This window comes from Equus asinus, chromosome 12 (assembly GCF_041296235.1).
Source record: "Equus asinus isolate D_3611 breed Donkey chromosome 12, EquAss-T2T_v2, whole genome shotgun sequence".
NCBI classification, from domain to species: Eukaryota; Metazoa; Chordata; class Mammalia; order Perissodactyla; family Equidae; genus Equus; species Equus asinus.
This window is the reverse complement of record NC_091801.1, coordinates 35,764,349-35,785,060: the sequence shown is the minus strand read 5'-3', so window position 1 is coordinate 35,785,060 and position 20,712 is coordinate 35,764,349. Positions and strand designations below refer to the sequence as shown.

The window sequence follows — 20,712 nt, the reverse complement described above, 5'->3', positions numbered from 1 at the left end:
AAAATCCTGAAGAAAACGTAGCAAATAGGATCTTGGCTTTATCTCAGGAGTTTAACACTTGGAAAGCTATAATTATCATTTACCACATTAGCAAAAGAGATAAAAATATATAATCATTTCAGTTAACACAGCAAATAGATTTGATAAGATCCAACACTCATTCATGACTTTAAAAATTTCTCAGCAGACTAGGAATTCTTAACCTGATGAAGGATATCTACCAAAAAAAAACAACCTATGGCAAACATCATTCTTAGCTGCAAAGTATTGAAGACATTTTCTTCAAAATCAAGAACAAGATAAGGATGTCCAGTGTCACTGGCTTCCCTTCAGCATTGTGCCGAAGGTACTAAAGGGCAATCAGAAAAGATAAATAAATAAGCAGTATAAGGATTGGGAAGGCAGAAACAAAATTGTCATTATGCATGGATGAAATGATTACGGAAAACTTCATGGAAAGTATTACAAATAATAAATTTTAGTAAGCTTGGTGGATTTCAGAAGTTCAATATACAGAAGCCAGTTGTACTTCTATATACCACCAACACACAGCAACAAACAAAAATACCATTTAAAATAGCAAACAAAACCATAAGCAATCTAGGTATAGATCTAACAAAAGATGTTCATGAACTATAGTGGAGAAAACTGTAAAACTTTATTATAAAAATTGACCCAAGTATCACTGAAAGGAGAATTTTATTATGAAAATTGGCTTAATTCCCCTGCAGGAAAGATCAATCTATTTGTGCCAGCCCCTGTGCCGAGCCCAGTGTTGCTTTAATGCTCAAATGCTAAGTTAGGTTCCCGTATTCCCGTGTTAAGATGAGTAAATTCAAGCTTACAGTTAAGGAACTTGTTTAAGGTCCCAGAATTACTAACATGGTGCTGCCTCCCTGGGAAGCCATTGTGTTCCCTTGAATATGGTGTAATTTATGGAAAACATCTCTGATGGTTCAGGAAAAACAAGTTGACTGTGGGGCCCGTTTCTGCTCAAACCTGTCACACTAGCACTGATTTTAGGAGATAGTGTTTCACTGAGCAGGAAGCAGTAACAAGTGGATGGCATTCTATGTGTGCTTCTGATAACCTAACTGTTGAATGCCACGATTCCAATCCAGTTGAACCAGTGGGGACAGTGACTCCTCCTCCGACCTGAGCCAGCCTGCTCCTGAGCCTCAGCTGTGCAAGCAGAACAAAGTGGGAGAGCGTGTGTAGCTGGGCATGAACAAAAGGAGGAGGAGAAGGAGAATAGTAATAACTTATTTCTGGGGCAAAAGAATAAACAAGGATATCCTTCCTTGGTTATTTGAAATAAAGGCAAATGTCAGGGCAAATTTAAGGCAGAGGTACTAGCCACTTCCCTACTATGCCTTTTGCAACACAAGCAATCAAAAATTCTCTCTAAATTTATGAAGCAGATCCATGGAGATTTTTGTATTCTTCTTGACTTTTGTTTGTATTAACAAACAATAATGTGTACAAACACAGTGTGGGATGCATCAGTATCGTCAATCAGGCATTACCTAAATTACTCGGGAGCAGGTTAGGACCACTCTGGTTCTGCCCCCTTGCAGGAAAGCCTAGTGCTTCCTCCTTAGGAAATGGAGCCTAATCCCCAAGGCTCTGCCTCAGTCTCCCTAATTAGACATGGAACAAAGAGGCAAGTCAAGTGAGAGGGTAACTACAGAGTGCATAGGCCTTTGAGGAAAAACAAACATTACAGCACTTCCCTCTAAGAAGTTATGATATGGACTGGTCTATGGACAAAAAAAGACAAATTCAATGCAAAAATGTATACTTCATCCCTGCTTTCACATAGCATAACGAGTAAGCTTTTGTTCTTTCCTACTTGGGTCTCTCATTAAAGTCATACAGACTTTGCTTATTCTGAATGAAATGTTAAGTGGTATTGTCCAGTTAATAAAATTTTTTCAAGTGGCTTACTTTAAGAGCGTTTCTTCTTCATTCTATTACGTTAGCAGCCCTATTTTTTTCAACAATCTAGCATAAATTATATTCTGACTTTAGTATTCTGGTATTTTCTTGTCAAACATTTAAAAGTATCTCTTGAAGGTTATAGAGTGGGTAAAGTTATTCTGGATAAACTAGCCTCATTATAGGCTAGTTATAATTTATATATAACTATATATATATAATTTTAGTGGTAAGATTGGTTTATAACATTATGTAAATTTCAGGTGTACATCATTGTATTTCAATTTCTGTATACATACATCATGTTCACCACCCAAAGACTACTTACAGTCCGTCGCCATTATACATGTGCCTAATCACCCCTTTCACCCGCCTCCGTCCCCACTTCCTCTCTGGTAACCACCAATCCAATCTCTGTCTCTATGTGTTTGTCTGTTGTTATTTTTATCTTCTATTTATGAGTGAGGTCATACAGTATTTGACTTTCTCCCTCGGGCTTATTTCGTGTAACATAATACCCTCAAGGTCCATCCATGTTATCACAAATGGCCAGATTTCATCCTTTTTTATGGCTGAGCAGTATTCCGTTGTGTACATATACCACGTCTTCTTTATCCATTCATCCCTGGATGGGAACCTAGGTTGCTTCCAAGTCTTGGCTATTGTGAATAATCCTTCAGTAAACATAAGGGTGCATATGTCTTTACGCATTCATGTTTTCATATTCTTTGGCTAAATACCCAGCAGTGGAATAGCTGAATTGTATGGTAGTTCTATTCTTAATTTTTTGAGGAATCTTCATTCTGTTTTCCATAATGGCTGCACCAGTTTGCACTCCCAGCAGTAGTATATGAGGGTTCCCTTTTCTCCACATCCTCTCCAACACTTATTGTTTCCTGTCTTGTTAATTATAGACATTCTGACAGGTGTGAGGTGATATCTCATTGTAGTTTTGATTTGCATTTCCCTGATAATTAGTCATGTTGAACATCATTTCATGTGCCTGTTGGCCATCCGTATATCTTCTTTGGATAAATGTTCAGATCTTTTGCCCGTATTTTAATTGAGTCATTAGTTGTTTTGTTGTCGAGATGTATAAGTCCTTTTTATATTTTGGATATTAATCCCTTATCAGATAGATGGTTTGCAAATATCTTCTCCCAATTGTTAGGTTGTCTTTTTGTTCTGTTGATGGTTTCCTTTGCTGTGCAGAAGCTTTTTAGTTTGATGTAGTCTCATTTGTTAATTTTTTCTATTGTTTCCTTTGTCCATTCAGACATGGTACTTGAAAATATGCTGCTAAGACCGATGTCAAAGAGTGTACTTCCTATGTTTTCTTATAGAAATTTCATAGTTTCAGGTCTTACATTGAAGTCTTTAATCCATTTTGAGTTACTTTTTCTGTATGGTAGAAGATAATTATCTACTTTCATTCTTTTGCATGTGGCTCTCCAGTTTTCCCCGCACCATTTATTGAAGAAACTTTCTGTTCTCCATTGTATGTTCTTGGCTCTTTTGTAGAAAATTAGCTGTCTATCAATGTGTGGATTTATTTCTGGGCTCTCGGTTCTGTTCCATTGATCTTGGTGTCTGTTTTTGTGTCAGTATCATGCTGTTTTGATTACTGGCACTTTGTAGTATATTTTGAAATCAGGGAGTGTAATACTTCCAGCTTTGTTCTTTTTTCTCAGGATTTCTTTGGTTATTTGGAGTGCTTTGTTGTTCCACATAAATTCCAGGATTCTTGATTCTATTTCTCTGGAAAATGTCATTGGAATTTTGATAGGGATTGCATTGAATCTGTAGATTGCTTTAGGAAGTATGGATTAACTATGTTAATTCTTCCAATCCAAGAGAATGGACTATCTCTCCATTTATTTTATCTTCTATTTCTTTGAGCAATGTTTTATAGTTTTCAGTGTATAGGTCTTTCACCTCATTGGTTAAGTTTATTCCTAGGTATTTTAGTCTTTTTGATGCAGTTCTAAAAGGGATTGTATTCTTGATTGCTCTTTCTGCTACTTCATTGTTAGTGTATAGAAATCCAACTCATTTTCATATGTTGATTTTGTATCCTGCAACTTTACGATATTCGTTTATTACTTCTAAAATTTTTTGGTGGATTCTTTAAGTTTTTCTATATATAAAATAAAATGTCATCTGCAAATAGTGACAGTTTCACTTCTTCTGTTCAAATTTGTATCCCTTTATTTCCTTTTCTTGACCAATTGCTCTGGCTAGGACTTCCAATACTATGTTAAATAAGAGTTGTGAAAGTGTGCATCCTTCTCTGGTTCTGTTCTTAAAAGGATAGCTTTCAGTTTTTCTCCTTTGAGAATGATATTAGCTGAGGGTTGGTCATATATGGCATTTATTATGTTGAGGTACTTTCTTTCTATACCCAGTTTATTCAGGGTTTTTATAATAAATGGATGCTGTATCTTGTCAAATGCTTTCTTGGCATCTATTGAGATGATCATGTGATTTTTATTCTTTACTTTATTATTGTGGTGTATCACATTGATCAATTTGCAGATGTCGAACCATCCTCACATCCCTGTTATAAATCCCACTTGATCATAGTGTATGACCTGTTTTTTGTTTTTATATTTTATTGTTTTTATTTTTTTAATCATTGGCACCTGCCCTAACATCTGTTGCCAATCTTCTTTTCTTCGTTTTCTCTTCTTCTCCCCAAAGCCCCCCAGGACATAGTTGCATATGCTAGTTGAAGTCCTTCCAGCTCTGCTCTGTGGGATGCCACCTCAGCATGACCTGATGAGCAGTGCCATGTCCGTGCCCAGGATCTGAACCAGCAAAACCCTGGGCTGCTGAAGCAAAGCACGTGAACTTAAACACTCAGCCAAGGGGCCAGCCCCGGCTATGATCTTTTTAATGTATTGTTGTATTTGATTTGCTAGTATTTCTTTTTTTTTTTCCAAAGATTGGCACCTGAGCTAACAACTGTTGTCAATCTTTTTTCTTTTTTTTTCCTGCTTTATCTCCCCAAACCCCCCCATACACAGTTGTATATCTTAGTTGCAGGTCCTTCTAGTTGTGGGATGTGGGACGCTGCCTCAACGTGACCTGACGAGCAGTGCCATGTCCGCACCCAGGATCCGAACCCTGGGCCACCGCAGCGGAGCACGCGAACTTGACCACTCGGCCACGGAGCCAGCCCCTGCTAGTATTTCATTGAGGATTTTTGCATCAGTGTTCATCAGTGAAATTGGCCTGTAATTTTCTTTTTTTGTGTTGTCCTTGTCTGGTTTTGGTATCAGGATAATGTTGGCTTTATAGAATGAGTTAGGAAGCTTTTATTCCTCTTCAGTTTTTTGGAAGAGTTTGAGAAGGATAGGTATTAAACCCTCTTTGAATGTTTGGTAGGATTCACCAGGGAAGCCATCTGGTCCTGGACTTTTATTTTTGGGGAAGTTTTTGATTACTGTTTTGATCTCCTTACTGGTGATTCATCTATTCAAATTGTCTATTTCTTCCTGATTCAGTTTTTGGAAGATAGTATAATTCTACGAATTTATCCATTTCTTCTATATTATCCAATTTGTTGGTGTATAGCTTTTTGTAATATTCTCTTACAATCTTTTGTGTTTCTGAAGTGTTGTAATTTCTCCTCTTTCATTTCTGATTTTATTTATTTGAGCCTTCTGTCATTTTTTTCTGGTGAATCTAGCTAAAGACTTATCAATTTTGTTTATCTTTTCAAAGAACCAACTCTTCGTTTCACAGGTTTTTTCTATTTTTTTTTAGTCTCTATTTCATTTAATTCTGCCCTGATTTTTATTATTTCCGTCTGTCTGCTGATCTTGTGCTTTGTTTGTGCTTCTTTTTCCAGTTCCTTTAGCTGCACTGTTAGATTGTTTATTTGGGATTTTTCTTGTTGGTTAAGGTAGGCCTATATTGCTATAATTTTCTCTCTTAGAACTATTTTTGCTGTATCCCATAAATTTTGGCATGTGGTATTTTCTTTTTCATTTGTATCCAGATGTTTTTTTATTTCTCCTTTTATTTCTTCATTGACCCGGTCATTGTTCGTTAGCATTTTTTTTAATCTCCACATATTTACCATCTGCTTGGAGTATCTCATTCCATTCCTTCACTTTCAGTTTGTGAGTGTCTTTAGATCTGAAGTGTGTCTCTTGATGCAGCGTATATAGGTCTTGTGTTTTTTCCAATCAGCCACCATGTGCCTTTTGATTGGAGTGTTTAGTCCATTGACATTTAAAGTAGCTATCAATAAGAATGTACTTATTGCCATTTTGTTACTTTTTCTCTGGGCGTTTTCATAGTTCTTCTCTGTTCCTTTTTTCTTTTGCTCTCTTCCCTTGTGGTTTGATGGCTGTCTTTAGTATTATGTTTGGGTTCCTTTCTCTTGATTTTTTGTGTATGTATTATAGGTTTCTGGTTTGTGATTACCATGACGTTCATATATAATAAGCTACATATATAACAATCTATATCAAGTTAATGGTCTCTTTAGTTTGACCTCTTTCTAAAAGCTCTACTCTTTTACTCTCTTCCTCCCAGATTTTATGTTTTGATATTTTATCAAACCTTTTTGTTGTGCGTGTGTATCCATTACCCTCTTATTGGAGAAATAGATAATTTTAGTAACTTTGTCCTTTGACCTTCATATTAGCTTCATAGCTGGTTGATCTGCTACCTTTATTGTATATTTGCCTTTACCAGTGATTTTATTGCTTTTTTTTTTTGATGATTTTCTTATTCCTATTTGTGATCTTCTCTTTTCCGCTTAAATAAGTCCCTTTAGCATTTCTTGTGAAACTGGTTTCTTGGTGATAAACTCCTTTAATTTTGCTTGTCTGGAAAATTCTTTATCTCTCCTTCCATTCTGAATGATAACCTTACCAGGTAGAGTATTCTTGGCTGTTGATTTTTTCCTTTCAGCACTTTAAATATATCATGCCTCTCTCTTCTAGCCTGTAAGGTTTCTGCTGAGAAGTCAGCTGATAGACTTATCGGGTTTCCTTTGTTTGTAATTTGTTGCCTTTTTCTTGCCACTTTTAGGATTCTCTCTTTTTCTTTAATTTTGGACATGTTAATTATAATGTGTCTTGGTGTAGGCCTCTTTAGGTTTATCTTTTTTGGTGCTCTCTGTACCTGGATGTCTGTTTCCTTTCTTAGATTAGAAAAGTTTTCAGCTATTACTTCTTCAAATAGATTCTCTGCCCCTTTGTCTCTCTTCTCCTTCTGGGTCACCTATAACACAAATGTTTGTGGGCTTGATTTTGTCCCAGAGGTCCCTTAGGCTCTCCTCATTCTTTAAATTCTTTTTTCTTTTATCTGTTCAGCTTGGGTGATTTCCCCTAGTCTTTCATCCAGGTCGCTGATCCATTCTTCTGTATCATCTACTCTGCTATTGAGTCCCTCTAGTGCATTTTTCATTTCCAATATTGTATTCTTCATTTCTGATTGATTCTTTTTTATATTTTCCAGTTCCTTGTGAGGTTCTCACTGATTTCAGCCATTCTTCTCCCAAGATCAGTGAGCATCTTTGTGACTGTACGTTTGAACTCTTTGTCAGGTAGATTGTTTATTTGTTTCATTTAGTTCATTTTCTGGGGTTTTGTCCTGTTCCCTTACTTGGAACGTATTCCTTTGTGTCCTCATTTTGCCTCTTTCTCTGTGCTTATATCTATATATTATGTAGGTCAGTTACATCTTCCAATCTTGCAGAGGTGACATATGTAAGAAATTCCTTATGAGACCTAGCAGTGTGCTTCCCTCTCATCATCAGTTCCAAATGTTCCAGGAGTGTCTCCTGTGGTGGCTACGTGTGTCCTTCTGTTATGGCAGGGTTGCGCTTGCTGCAGGTGCCCAGGGAGGCTAGGCTGTCCCCCTGGCTGGCTGATTGTAATGCTCAGCTGTGTTGGCTACTATGGTCCCTTCAGTCACTTTATCAGGTGGGTGAGCCCCTGCACAGTTCACTGCAGGGTCTAATAGTGTATTCCTTTGCAGTTTTTCTTTTAAGTGAGTAGACCCCCAGTGTGGCTGGTTTCTAGGCTTGGGGGCTTATAATTGCTGTAGGCCTCCAGCCTGCAAGGCTGTTGTCAGCTTTCTCAGAGTTACAGCTGAGTCAGGCCTGGGAGGCGTGGGAGTGCCCGCTTGTTTCAAGTTTTGGAAGGGGGTGCTGATCCCCTATGTGCCTGTTTCAGAAGCACAAATCTGCTGCAGCTATCAGGCCCCACCACCCACAGGGCCACACACTCCATCAACACAGTCCTGCCCCATGTGCACTCCCTGACCCACTGATGTGGACCCAGTCTTCCCACTCAGAGGCCCCACACACTCCACCAATGCTGACCTGCCCCTCACACACACCCTACCCCACCAAGTGAACCCACTCATCCACTTGCAGAGGTTCTAGGCACCCTACCTATGCAGTCCCACAAGTTGCCTATGGGCTTGCTGTTGGGTGAGGCCAGTCGCTAGGGCAGGCTCCTGCCCTGGCTGAGCTGGATTAAATCACTGCTGTAGTGGGTGTAGCAGATCCCTGAGCTAACAAGCCAGGGAAAGAACTCCAATGGTGTCTACCAGCGTCAGTGTCAGCATACCTCCACTAGGTCACCATAATGGCTGCTGCCAATGTCTCAGTCCCTGGAGACGTCTCACCTCTCACGGAGATACACTCAGATTCTATTAGGTGAGTCTCTTTTCAGCAAAGAACTGTGCACCGTTCTTTCTGGTGATTTTAGGTTGCTTTCTGAAATGGGTGAATGTGTGTGTGGGCTCTTTTAAGGACTGGGCTTTTGTTTTCCTTTATGTCCTATAGCTTTTCTAGGGGTATTCCTCATATTTAACAGCCAGCAAAGCCAGGTATTATGACACCTGTCTCGGTTCTGCTGAGTCCAAATGCTGTTGTTGTGGGAACGCTCCCCCGCTCAGATCCCCCACTCCTCCAGGGAAGGATTTATACCTTAAGATTGCTCCTGACTAGCTGTGAAGCATTGCAGCTCAAAGGTAGCTTTTTTCTCTCCAGGAAGGAATTTCTTCTTCTTCCACCTCAGTCAGCACTGTCCCTTGTTGTTTGAGTTCTTTTTATCCAGTTCTCTCTTAGAGATAATTGTTCCAAGAGTAGTTGTAAATTTGTTGTGTCCATGAGAGGAGGTGAGTTCGGAGTCCCCCTATGCCACCATCTTGACACTGTCCTCATATATAACTATATTTTAAATAGTTTGGCTTAGTCTTAGGAAAAAATCATTGCCTCTCTATAAAGATTATATTTAGATATTCTGGATTTTATAGTCATCATGCAGTTTGCCATGAGTTCATTGTTGTTGCCTTCTTGGTGCTTCCCTTGCAGACTAGAATGCTGCTGCTCTGGACTGCTCTCTCTGGTTCCACTATGCAAAATTAATCACTCTTCTTCTACGTTCTTATAAGTGGTTACTGTAACGTGATGTAATGGCACAAAAAAATATCAAAATCAAGGGCCTTAGGTTTAAGACCGGATTCCACTAACTTCTTACTATCTTGGCTTATTTTTTAAATACTCTGAGCCTCACTTTCTTCATCTATCAAATGGAGGTAATACTACCTACTTTCCTCAGTTGAAGGATTAAATAGATAATATATAAGAATGCTCTCATTAACCATAATACATTATATTAGTGTTAGGTGTTAATGTTGGTCTGCTATCTTTTATTTGATTCTCGACTGTATTATTTTTATTTGACCCACTCTTCTACATCCTACAAACTATAAGCTCCAATAAGTTTCAAATGAATGCATTAGTGAGTAAAGTAAGTGAATGAGTATTTCTGTGAACACTGCCTGCAGTTAGGTGGTATTATGCGAGTTTGCTGTGTATGTGCCACATACACCACAGAGACTCATTCAGTCCCTCATGCAAGGAAGGAGTATTTATTGAGAGCTTGCTATAGCTCAGAGAAGACAGGAACAATTTCAACTCTCATATTTTTAGGGTGGAATTAGTAGTTAGTTTGCCTGTAGTTACTGTTACATAAGGTTTTCTTATAATGGAGAAGATTTCATGAACAGGACAAGATTTTAAGTTTTATTTTATTGAACATCAGCAGTGTATTTGCTTCCTTTTTTAAAAAAATATCCAAATGTATCTAAAATTTCAAACTCTAAGAGTTATCTCTAAAAGTAATTGGTTTCCAGTATTTGTTGAAGATATGCAAGAAGACATGCACTTATATTATATCAAGATTTTCCCTTGAAAGTTTGTGTGTAATGCCAGGGGAAAATGCCTCTTTGTGAAGTATATTTTTCTAATGGATTTTTGAGTGTTTGATTCTTCCCCATTGTTTACCAGTTTTTAGCAAAATGAGTTGGAACCCTAGCAAATTCCAAAGATGCCAGTAAGTTTTCCCATCTTTTCTCCATAATTTTCCTATGTTTATCCAGTGGGATCTTCTTCAAGTTGGCTCCTATATCCTTTTTTTCTTTAAGCAGCTTTTTGAAGGTATAATTGACATGGAATATAGTTTACATAGATATAATAAGATGCACTCATTTAAGTGTACAGTTCAGTGGCTTTCGACAGAGGTATCTACTATGTTATACCTACCGCAGTGAAGATGTAGACTATTTTCATCACCCCAGAAAATTCCCTTATGTCCTCTGCTGTCAATCCCTCCTAGCCTCAGTCCCACACAACTACAGATCTACTTGCTGTGACTAGGAATTCACCTTGCCTTTTCTGTAATTTGGTATAAATATGAAGTTTTCATGGTTTTTTTCTTCCACTCATTACAATGTTTTCATGGTTCCTCCCTGTTGTTGCATGTGTCAGTAGTTTATTCCTTTTTATTGCTGAGTAGTATTCCATTGTAAGGATATGCCACTATTTCTGTATTCATTCAACTGTTTTTGAACATTTCTCTTGTTTCCATTTGGTGGCTATTATTTAATAAAGCTGCTATAAATATTTGTCTGTGAGTCTTTGTGTAGACATTTGATTTTATTTCTTTGGGGAGTTTTTCCATATCCTCAACAAAACTTGATGTTCTCAATGTTTTTCATTTTGGCTTTTCCACTGAGTATGTAGTTCTATCTCATTGTGGTTTTAACTTGCATTTCCCTGATGACTAATGGTATTGTGCATCTTTTTATGTGTTTGTTGGCCATATATGTATCTTCTTTGATGAAGTGTTTGTTCAAATCTTTAGTCCGTTTTGTTTACATTGAAGTGATATTCACATAATATAAAACTAACCATTTTAATGTGAACAATTTAATGGCATTTAGTACATTTACAGTGTTATGCAACCACCACTTCCATATAGCTTCAAAAATTTTCATCACCCCAAAAGGAAATGCAATACTGATAAAATAATTACTCCTATTTCTCCCTCTACTTATCCCCTGGCAACTACCATTCTATATTCTGTCTCTATAGATTTAACTATTCTTGATATTTTGTGGAAATGGAATCATACAGTATATGATGTTTTGTGTCTATAGCCTATTTTTTTACTGTATTGTTTGTCTTCTTACTATTGAGTCCTCAGAGTTTTTTATGTGTTCTGGATACAGGTCCTTTGTCAGATATATGTTTAGCAAGTATGTTCTCCTAGCTTCTGGTTTACCCATTCATTTTCGTAATGCTGTCTTTTGAAGAGCAGAAGTTTCAATTTTGATAATGTCAGGATAATCAATTTTTTCTTTTTATAATTTGTGTTTTTGTGTCCTAATTGAGATATATTTACCTACCCTAGGGTTGTGAAGATTTTTCTCCTGTGTTTTCTTCTAAAAGTTTTAGTTTTTATGTTTAGGTCTGTGATCCACTTTGAGTTAATTTTTGTGTATAACGTGAGATAACAGTTAAGGGTTTTTGTTTTTATGCATATGGATATCTACTTTTTCCACTGCCTCTGGTAGCAAATGGAAAGGACTAAAATAAGAAGAAAATTGGTTGGACATCTGCCCAGAAAGTGATTATATCCTGTCCCCCTGCTCCACATTGTTGGTGGTTGCCCCTCTCTTAGCCTATTTCATAGTGGCATACCAGGTAAAAACATGTCTTTTCTGAGGAATTTTCTCATCAAGAGGAAAGATGTAAAGATATTGACATCTGAGATTCCCCAACCATAAAATGACCTGGCCAGGTCACCCATGTGTTGTTCATGGTTGACAAATTTTACCTGCTCATTCAGAGATTCCAGGAAGCTTGTCAGAGCCCTGTTCTTGAATAGGAACAGAGAGCAGGGTCACTGGGACCTGAAGAAAGCTTTTTAAATGAAGTTACAGATATTACAATCGTCAAAGAAAAGAGGATGCTATCAAGAGGGAAGAAAAGCATTTTTCAGAGCTTAAAAGAGAACTCTTAGAAGTTAAAAATACGAAAACTAGAAATTAAGAAAAAATGTAATTAGAATAATTGTAAGACGAAGTTGAAGAAGCTCCCAGAAAGAAATGGACAATAGGGGAGAAAAGTTAAGAACGTTAAAGGATTAATCCAGCATGTCCAATAACCAGAATGAAAGAAGAGAAAAAATGAAAGGGAGGAAGTATCAATTAAATGACTCAGAAGTAGACATGATTCCACCATGAAAGGGCCTGGCAGGGAGACCACTCACTCAGTGTGTGGAAACAGATCTGTACTGAGGCCCATCACCACGCAATGCCTATGCCCTGGAAACTAAAACAGACCTTAGCTCCCAGAGAGAAAGGAGGGGGAAAAAAGCAAGATTGGACTTAGAATGGAAAAATTATTTCCAATCTAGGATTTTATACCCTACCAAACCACTCATAAAGTTTGGGAATAGATTATTAACAATTTCATGAATGGCTTCAAAAATTTTACCATCCACTCTCCCCTTTTCAGGAAGCCAGAAGACGTGAGCTACTAACTTGAAAAAATCAATTAAGAAAGGAAGACGTGGGAAATAGGAGAGCCAACACACTAGAGCAGAAAGGGAATCTCCCAGATTTCCTGACAGGAGATTCCAGGGTGACTACTATGCTGCAGGTGGATGCTAACCATTCCAGACTGGAGCAGAGCTGAAGGCTCCAGGAGAGCATCTTCAGGGTGGAATACCTGTGAGGTTCTGCATCCTGAAGGAAGAGTTTGGTAATTGACAGAGATTTGGTAGAATTCATGACAAGTACATAGAATACTAATGTAGAGATGTATATAGGAAAGGAAAAGTAATCATGTTTTATTACATTTAAGACTATAAATTACCCAAAGAATCATTGTAACCTGTAACTTTTGACGTGTGGTATTTTTATTATCAACTAGTTCAAAGTACAGTCTCTTTTCCACTGTGATTTCATATTGACATATGAGTTGAAAAGGATGTTGTAAAATTTCCAAACGTAGGAGGATTTTTTAAAGTACTTATTTTTTGCATGATTTCTCATTTAATTGTATTGTGGGCAGAGAATGCATCCTATACCATACTGATTCTTTGAAATTCATTCAGACCTGCCTTATGGCCTAGTGTCTGGTCAGTTTTCATAAATATCCCATGTGTCCTTGAGAATGCACTTTCTCTAATTGTAGGCAGTGTTTCTACTTGCCTTGCCAACAAATCAAATTTGTTGGGTGTATGCAAGTTTTCTAAATCTTTACTAGTTTTTTCCTCTTTAACTTAAAAATTGGCAGCAGTGTGTTGAAATCTCCCAAAATGATGTTGGATTTGTTCAAGTCTCTCCGTAGTTTTAGTAGTTTACACTTTACGTATTTTGAGGCTAGGAGTATAAAGGTTTAGAATTATATGTCTTTCTGATTCAACTAAGCCTTTTTATTAATATTAGTGACCTCTCTATCCTTAATAATGCTTTCTCTTCGAAAATCTATTTTGTTTACTCTCAAAACTACCTCCTCAGATTTCTTTTGGTTAACCCTTCCCTGAAATATATTTTTTGGTCCTTTGAACCTCTCTGTGTTATAGGAGGTTTCCTGTCGACAACTTATTAGAAGACCTTTTTTTCTTTCTTCAAACCACACGGCAACCTCTGTCTTTTAACTAACAAGTTTAAATTATTTTTATGCTATTTCTAATATTCATACACCTATGTCTATCATCTTACTTATCTTATATTTTCTTGCCTTTTTGTGCTTTACCTTTGTGTTTTCTTGTTTTTGTTTGTTTGCCTATAGTTCTCATTCCATTTTTTCTATCTAGTGATTTAGAAGTTATATACCCTATTTCTGTTCTTTTGATGGTTATCCTTGAAATTTTACCACATGTACTATAGTTAATGCAGTCTAGAGCCAATACCTTAATCCTACTCTGAGTGATATGAGGACTTGGGAACATTTGAACTCTAATCACCCCCATTTAACTTACTTGCTATTCATTTCCAGTTTTTCAGCTCTGCACACATTAATTAATATTATTGGTTGTGTTGTTATTTTACCCCACCATGTTTATTTTGATTTGTTTATATTGTTGCTCAGTAGTCATTGTATCTTAGACCTTTTTCCCAGGATAATTTTCTTCTTCCTGAATCACGCAATTTAGAAATTATTTTAGTAATTGCTGTAGTAACTAGTAAATATTTCAGGATCTGTAAGTGGAAAATGTGCCTAGTGTTTCTTTATCTAAAAATGTGTTTATTTTACCATCATTCTTGAAAGATAGTTTTGCTAATACACAGTTCTGAGATGGCTTTCAGAATTCTGAAAATATTTCACTGTCTTCTGGCTTCATTCACTTCAGAGGCTGATGTAAATCAGATTTTTATCCTTTACAGATGTTCCGTCTTTTCACCCTTCTTTCCTATAAAATCTCTTATTGTCTTTGGTGTTCTCTAGTTTCATTACAGTATGTGTATTAGGATGTGTATTTAGTTGTCCTGCTTTGTATTTGTTTATCTTCCTGTATCTTTGAATTCATTTCTTAGATCTTTGGGGAAAAATTCTCAGTTTCTAGATCTTCAAATTATTGCTTCTCCTTCCTCTATCTTGTTCTTCTGGAATTCCTATTAGACCTATGTAGACTTTCTCATTCTGTCATAGAATGAGACATAGACTTTCTTATTCTGTCCTCTATGTTTCTTTCTTCTCTCATGTTTTCTTTCTCAGCTCTCAAGATATATTCTGGGTAATTTGTTAAAATTTATAACCTAATTCACATATATGTGTACACACACACACACACACACACACACAGTTCAGGTACAAATAACCATTTGTTATACCCATTTAATGAATTTTTTATTTCGGTAAGTGTAGCTTTCCTTTTTCAAAGTTCTATTTCATTCTTCTTCAAATCTGCCAAGTCATTTTGTGTAGCTTCTTGTTTCCTATTTATATTTTTGTCACTTTACCTTTTTAAAATAGTTATTGTATATTTCATATCTTTTAATTCTAACATCTCAAGTCCTTAGTAGGTCTATTTTTATTTTTTCTGACTCTTCCCACATAACAGTTTGTTTTCCTTTTACCTAGTGATTTTTATTTGAGCTCGTCTTTATTTGATTTTACTCCATGGCAACTAGTGATCCAATTAAAGGTGTTTTCTTTCAGACAAGATTTACCTTCTCTTTTGAGGTGGTGGTGGGAGTAGGGGATTGGAAGTGGTGCCCATGGACCTGGGAAACTTCAATCAGGAAGTCTAGACTTCTCCTGCCTTTTTCAAGGCGACGTGTAAGGTCCACTGCTTCAGATTTAGCTTTCCTTTGTTCCTTATTTGTTTGTCATCTGTTCTTTTCCAACATGTACTTTCCTTTATATCCTCATCTTTAAATAGGTTTGTTCCTGACAGTCTATTTGGTGGGGTTATTTACTGCCTAAATTTTTTGGGGTTCCAGGAAATGTTTTCTGAAAACATGTGATTTCATGATAAAATTGACTTCATTTACCTGAATTATGAAGTGAGAGGATTGGAAATTCAGTCATAAATAGATTTTTATAAGTACTGCCCTTTGAACTTAAAAATTGGGGGGAATATCATCAAATCACTGGATAACCATCAAGTCTCTGTTGCTGCTAGTTAGGACACTGGTTTTTACCCTGCTGGGCTATGCATGTCTGTAAATATATACCATCTCAGAGAAAGTCCTTTATTACTGTTCTCATCATAATGTTACACTGAAGATTTTCTCATTGTTGAGCCTCCATACAAAACATAGATGTTTCCTGTTATGGTGGACAGTGTAAAAATGGGAAAAGAGGATACTCTATTTCTGGGCAACAGTAATATACTTGAAAGGATGGTCTTCTTTGTGTGCTTTTAAACCACACTTGGCTTAGGGTTTAGTTTCATGCCAAAAGAGAATTCTGTCTCCTGTATTTTGTGTATAGTGGTCTAAATAACTGCGAGTGCAAGTCTCAAAAGGATGTGCTAGAATTCAACTTCATTTACCCTGACTCATTTATTTGGGAAGATGACTACAATGGATTTCTAGTGAAGAAGGAAATCTTGATCTCTCTATTGAATCAAAAACTGTCTTCTAAAAGAACAAATGTTAATGCTTTTTTGTAGAGTCTGCCTTCTCGTACAGGATGCCTATGGAATGTTTGGTGAAGTATACTCAGAGGGCACCATCTTGAAGAATAGACAATTGGAAGGGAAGTCCTGCAGACTGGCAGGAATGAAGGTTCTACAAAAGGCCACCAGAGGAAGGTGAGGACGCACTATGATTGCATCCAGTTTGCTACATGGCTAGTTCTTTTATTAGTCTCTTATTATATTTTACTTTATTTTATTTTATTTTATTTTTTTGTGAGGAAGATTGGCCCTGAGCTAGCATCTGTTGCTAACCTTCCTCTTGTTGCTTAAGGAAGATTGGCCCTGAGCTAACATCTGTGCCAGTCTTCCTCTATTTTGTATGTGGGCTGCCGCCACAGCATGGCTTGATGAGCAGTGTGTAGGTTCACACCCAAGATCTGAACCCGCAAACCCTGGGCTGCCGAAGTGGAGTACACAAACTTAAGCACTACGCCATCAGACCAGCCCCTCTAATTTTATTTTTTAAAGACAATAAACTAGAATCCTAGAGTTTACCTGTAAAACAAAGTCAGGGGTTGAGTGGAGCCCATAAAGTACCTCTGGGGGAAGAATTATAATTGACAACAAAACAATTATGCAGGTTTAGTGATTCATAATTTTATTAAAATTAAGAAGATAAAAATGTTATGTGTGTTTTAATTCTAAAGATTTTTCCTAACTATAAGAATGAGGCAACTTTGTATGTCAGTTTATGTAAAAAATATCATATCATGAAAAGGCATTTTGTAAGCTTTAAGCAAAACTCTTAAGTTGTCACATCTTTTCGCTTTCTAGTAAAAAAGCTTTATTCTCTATCAAGTTGCATGATACTGTCAATGCAAATAATTCATAACCAATCTATAAATCAAAATTGAGGTGAGTTTATTATGAGGCAGATCTGAGGACTTAGCCTGGGGCCTTCCTCCCCCAACGATGGAAGGGCACCAAAGAAGTGGGATGTACACAGTGGTTATATACTGTCAGAGAGCATGTATCACATATGATTGAATGTGCCTTTTACAACAATCATGAGATTGCCTAGCCAGCATAGCAGTTCACCCAACAGGTAGCAGATCTGCTGTCTCAATGGACACAGCAGGTAGCAGGTCTGTTGTCTCAAGCCAAGTGGTCACAGAGTGAGCCCAGTAATCAATTCCTAGCCTAGGGAGAGATGCTTGTCCTTAAGGAAATGTCACTGTAGGGGAAGTTGCATCTTTATCTCAAGGACATTTGTTCTTGCCTTTGAGACATAGCAAATGCTTAAAACAGATATACAATGCATGCTCAATGGCCATGTCAGGCCCTTTTGGAAAAACAAGGTCAGGCTGAATTAGTTTTACACCAAATGGCTTCCTCAAATACTCCAATTTATCGTATTGCTTGCCATTTATTTATTCAATATCTCACCCTAAAATGTTGTTTTGTATAGGCAGAGGTGGAATGGTACATATATCTGGCCCAAACTGTGGCTGTTACATCTCCAGTAGTCATCTTAATCTATAAGTTGGGAAAAAGAAGAAATATTCTTAATGGAACTGTCCAGTCATATAGAGAACTAGTGTAAACAGTGAATTTGGGATTTTCTCAATCTTATTGTAACTTCTATTTCCTCAAGTAGTGTTATTTTAACTCTCTTGATATTAGTGTTTTGTTTAATTATGGTAACATCTGAGCTTATAACAATATCTAAGGGAAAAAAAAACTTATGATGAGTATGTACTATTCTGACTTCGAAGCACAGGTATTGGTAGCATCCTCCAGTAGTTAGTATAATGACCATTGTAGTTATAGTCATTCTAAATTGTGAGCATTTACAAAGCATTTTTCCTGACTGACCTCCATAAGCAGTCAGCTTTCCCATGAGCCTCAACTCTGTCTCATCTACCTTTCATATGGCACTGGGCAGGTGAGTGATGGTTCTGCCCAACTGAACTGCACACTCAGCTCTTTGTTTTCCTGAAAAACACATAGTTTGTAGACAGATCCCCTGTATGTCTTGGGTAGACACAAGAACATTTTATTGATCCATGTAGCTTTATCTTGTAACAAATGCTTCCTTTTGTTTATAAAAAGGTGACTGTGGGGCTGGCCCAGTGGCACAGTGGTTAAGTTTGCATGTTCCGTTTCTCAGCAGCCTGGGGTTCGCCGGTTCAGATCCCGGGTGCGGACATGGCACTGCTTGGCAAAAGCCGTGCTGTGGTAGGCGTCCCATGTATAAAGTAGAGGAAGATGGGCATGGATGTTAGCTCAAGGCCAGTCTTCCTCAGCAAAAAGAGGAGGATTGGCAGTAGTTAGCTCAGGGCTAATCTTCCTCAAAAAAAAAGGTGGCTGTATTATAATGGCATTGCCTTATAGATGAGTGAGGTGGCAAGATATTTGGAAAGGGTCATATGAACATTATCCTCATTAAGGCTGAACCTCATTTTAGTCCTCAGTTTCAGAATCGCAATCCTCTGAAAAGACTAAATGTAGTTACAGTAAATTATACCGCTGCCCTGACGTTGACCTGCCAGCAATATAACTCCATCAGGGCCATTTAGGAGGTAATCTTCCTTGACACGAACTCCACACGTGAGCCTTCCACCTGAGCACGCCAGGGTAGGAGTGCGCTCCCCATCACAGGAAAGTCTCCTGCATCACAGGGAAGCAGCGCTGCTCCAGCTGTCAGGGTTCGTGGTGTGCTACAGGCCAGAGGGAGGCCTCTCCAGGAGGTGCACTTCTTTCTGGAGACTGCAGGATATAACTTCCTGTGGAAATGCTACTGGTGAATGACAGAGCCAGGACTGGAATCCAGGGATCTTTGGCTCTGTGAAGTTCACATTCTTTTACCTTTATTTTGTACAGCCATATGTATACCTAATATTTAACCTGGTTTTTCTGGTTTACTCTGAAAGCCTAACTACTATCTACAGTGTTACCATAGGAAATGTTTTCTCCGTGGGAAATGCTCTGAGTATTCCAAATAATTCATTTACAAACTTTTGCAACCCATTCCATTTTTAAGTTGACAACTAAATATTTGATGCTTTTTTTTTAGTTTGGGATTAATTTCTTTATCTTACATATTTAACTTTACTTTGGCACGCAATCATCTAAATAAATATTTAGATTGTCTTTTTGTTTTCTTGGAAGCTATATTTCTTCAAAGCAGATTCTTAAATAGTTTTGGAAGGTCAGATGTTATAATTCCCTATTAGTGATGTCATCCATTGTCAGTCATCAATCCGTGACCCAGTGAACACAAATTGTCTGTCTTTTTCTTTTTTCCCAAATTATTGTGTTTCATAGCAACTCTCATAAACGTTAACAAAATATTCTTCTCATCTTAACAAAATACACTTACTTCCCAAAATTCAAGCTAAAATGATTAATTATAATTATATAATTCCAATACCTAATACAGGAAATAACTTGTTTGCCAATTGGAAGATAGTTGTATGTTTGTTCTAAGTCATAGAGTCTTTTAGATCTTGGCTACCAGATTTCATCTGGTCCATGGTTATAGCAACAGAAAATTACTGCTCCCTACCACCACTTTGAAGTGGACTGATGACCTCAGAGCTGTCCCATTAGACAGACCTGCTGTTGAACCACTGTCGAGGGAGCACCAGTCTGTCCACTTGCCTTATTCAGGAAGGCTTGCAGAAAACAACCATCATATCTTTTGCCTTTCTCTAACATATTTTTGGAGTCGAATGTCCCTACCGACTGATTAAAGTAAGTAGAGTCAGAAAAATAGCCTGGATTTAAAGAAAAAAGCTACCATTTTCAAAACAGCACAGCTGTGGCATGCTCACTAAGCAGAATGGGGAGCTCTGCCTGTGCTTTCTTCCTCTTGAGAGCACTCCCTGTTATTTGTCCAGTGACTTTCTGTTCCTAAGGCGTGTCCCCTGACCTTTGTCCTCCCAAGTGGCCTGTGCAGCAGTTAGTAGGTCAAACAGCTGAAAAGTTTCTTTATAATCCTGTGTAGGAACTTTATGTTTTTATTACTGATTATTATATGCTTTTATTTTTATATGATAGGGCAATACTGAAGGGGAAAAAAAAATTTCCTGAAATGTCTTAACTCTATAGGTATGGAAAACATAGCTAGCAAAATTTTTTGCAGAGGAGAGGAACCTCTTTTGGTTCAAAATCCTACTAGTATTTATGTCCAAACTTGTTAAAGCAAAACCCGCCTATTTCTGTATCTAAAATGTGTTATTGATTTATAGGTGCCATTTTATTTAGATCTCTGGAATGGCCCTTTAAGAGTACTATACTGGAGAAGATTTTATTGAAGAGCTATCAGTCAGTACTCACACAGGGTTCTATGTGAACCCTA

The 20,712-nt window shown here is 37.4% G+C and overlaps 1 protein-coding gene across 22 annotated transcripts in view; it reads left to right on the top strand.

Moving 5' to 3' along the window:
• Positions 1-20,712, top strand: part of SPIDR (scaffold protein involved in DNA repair) — a 470,799-nt gene that overhangs the window by 391,562 nt on the left and 58,525 nt on the right. For 18 of the 22 annotated variants that reach the window (XR_011493245.1, XR_011493244.1, XM_070481309.1 and 15 more), the window contains one exon: positions 16,383-16,523. The exons of the other annotated variants lie outside the window; for them this stretch is intronic. Coding sequence is in view for 16 of the 18 variants with exons in the window: in XM_070481309.1 (XP_070337410.1) it covers positions 16,383-16,523 (141 nt within the window). In the remaining 2 variants the exon portion in view is untranslated. The remainder of the gene's footprint in view (positions 1-16,382; positions 16,524-20,712) is intronic. 22 annotated transcript variants of the gene reach the window in all.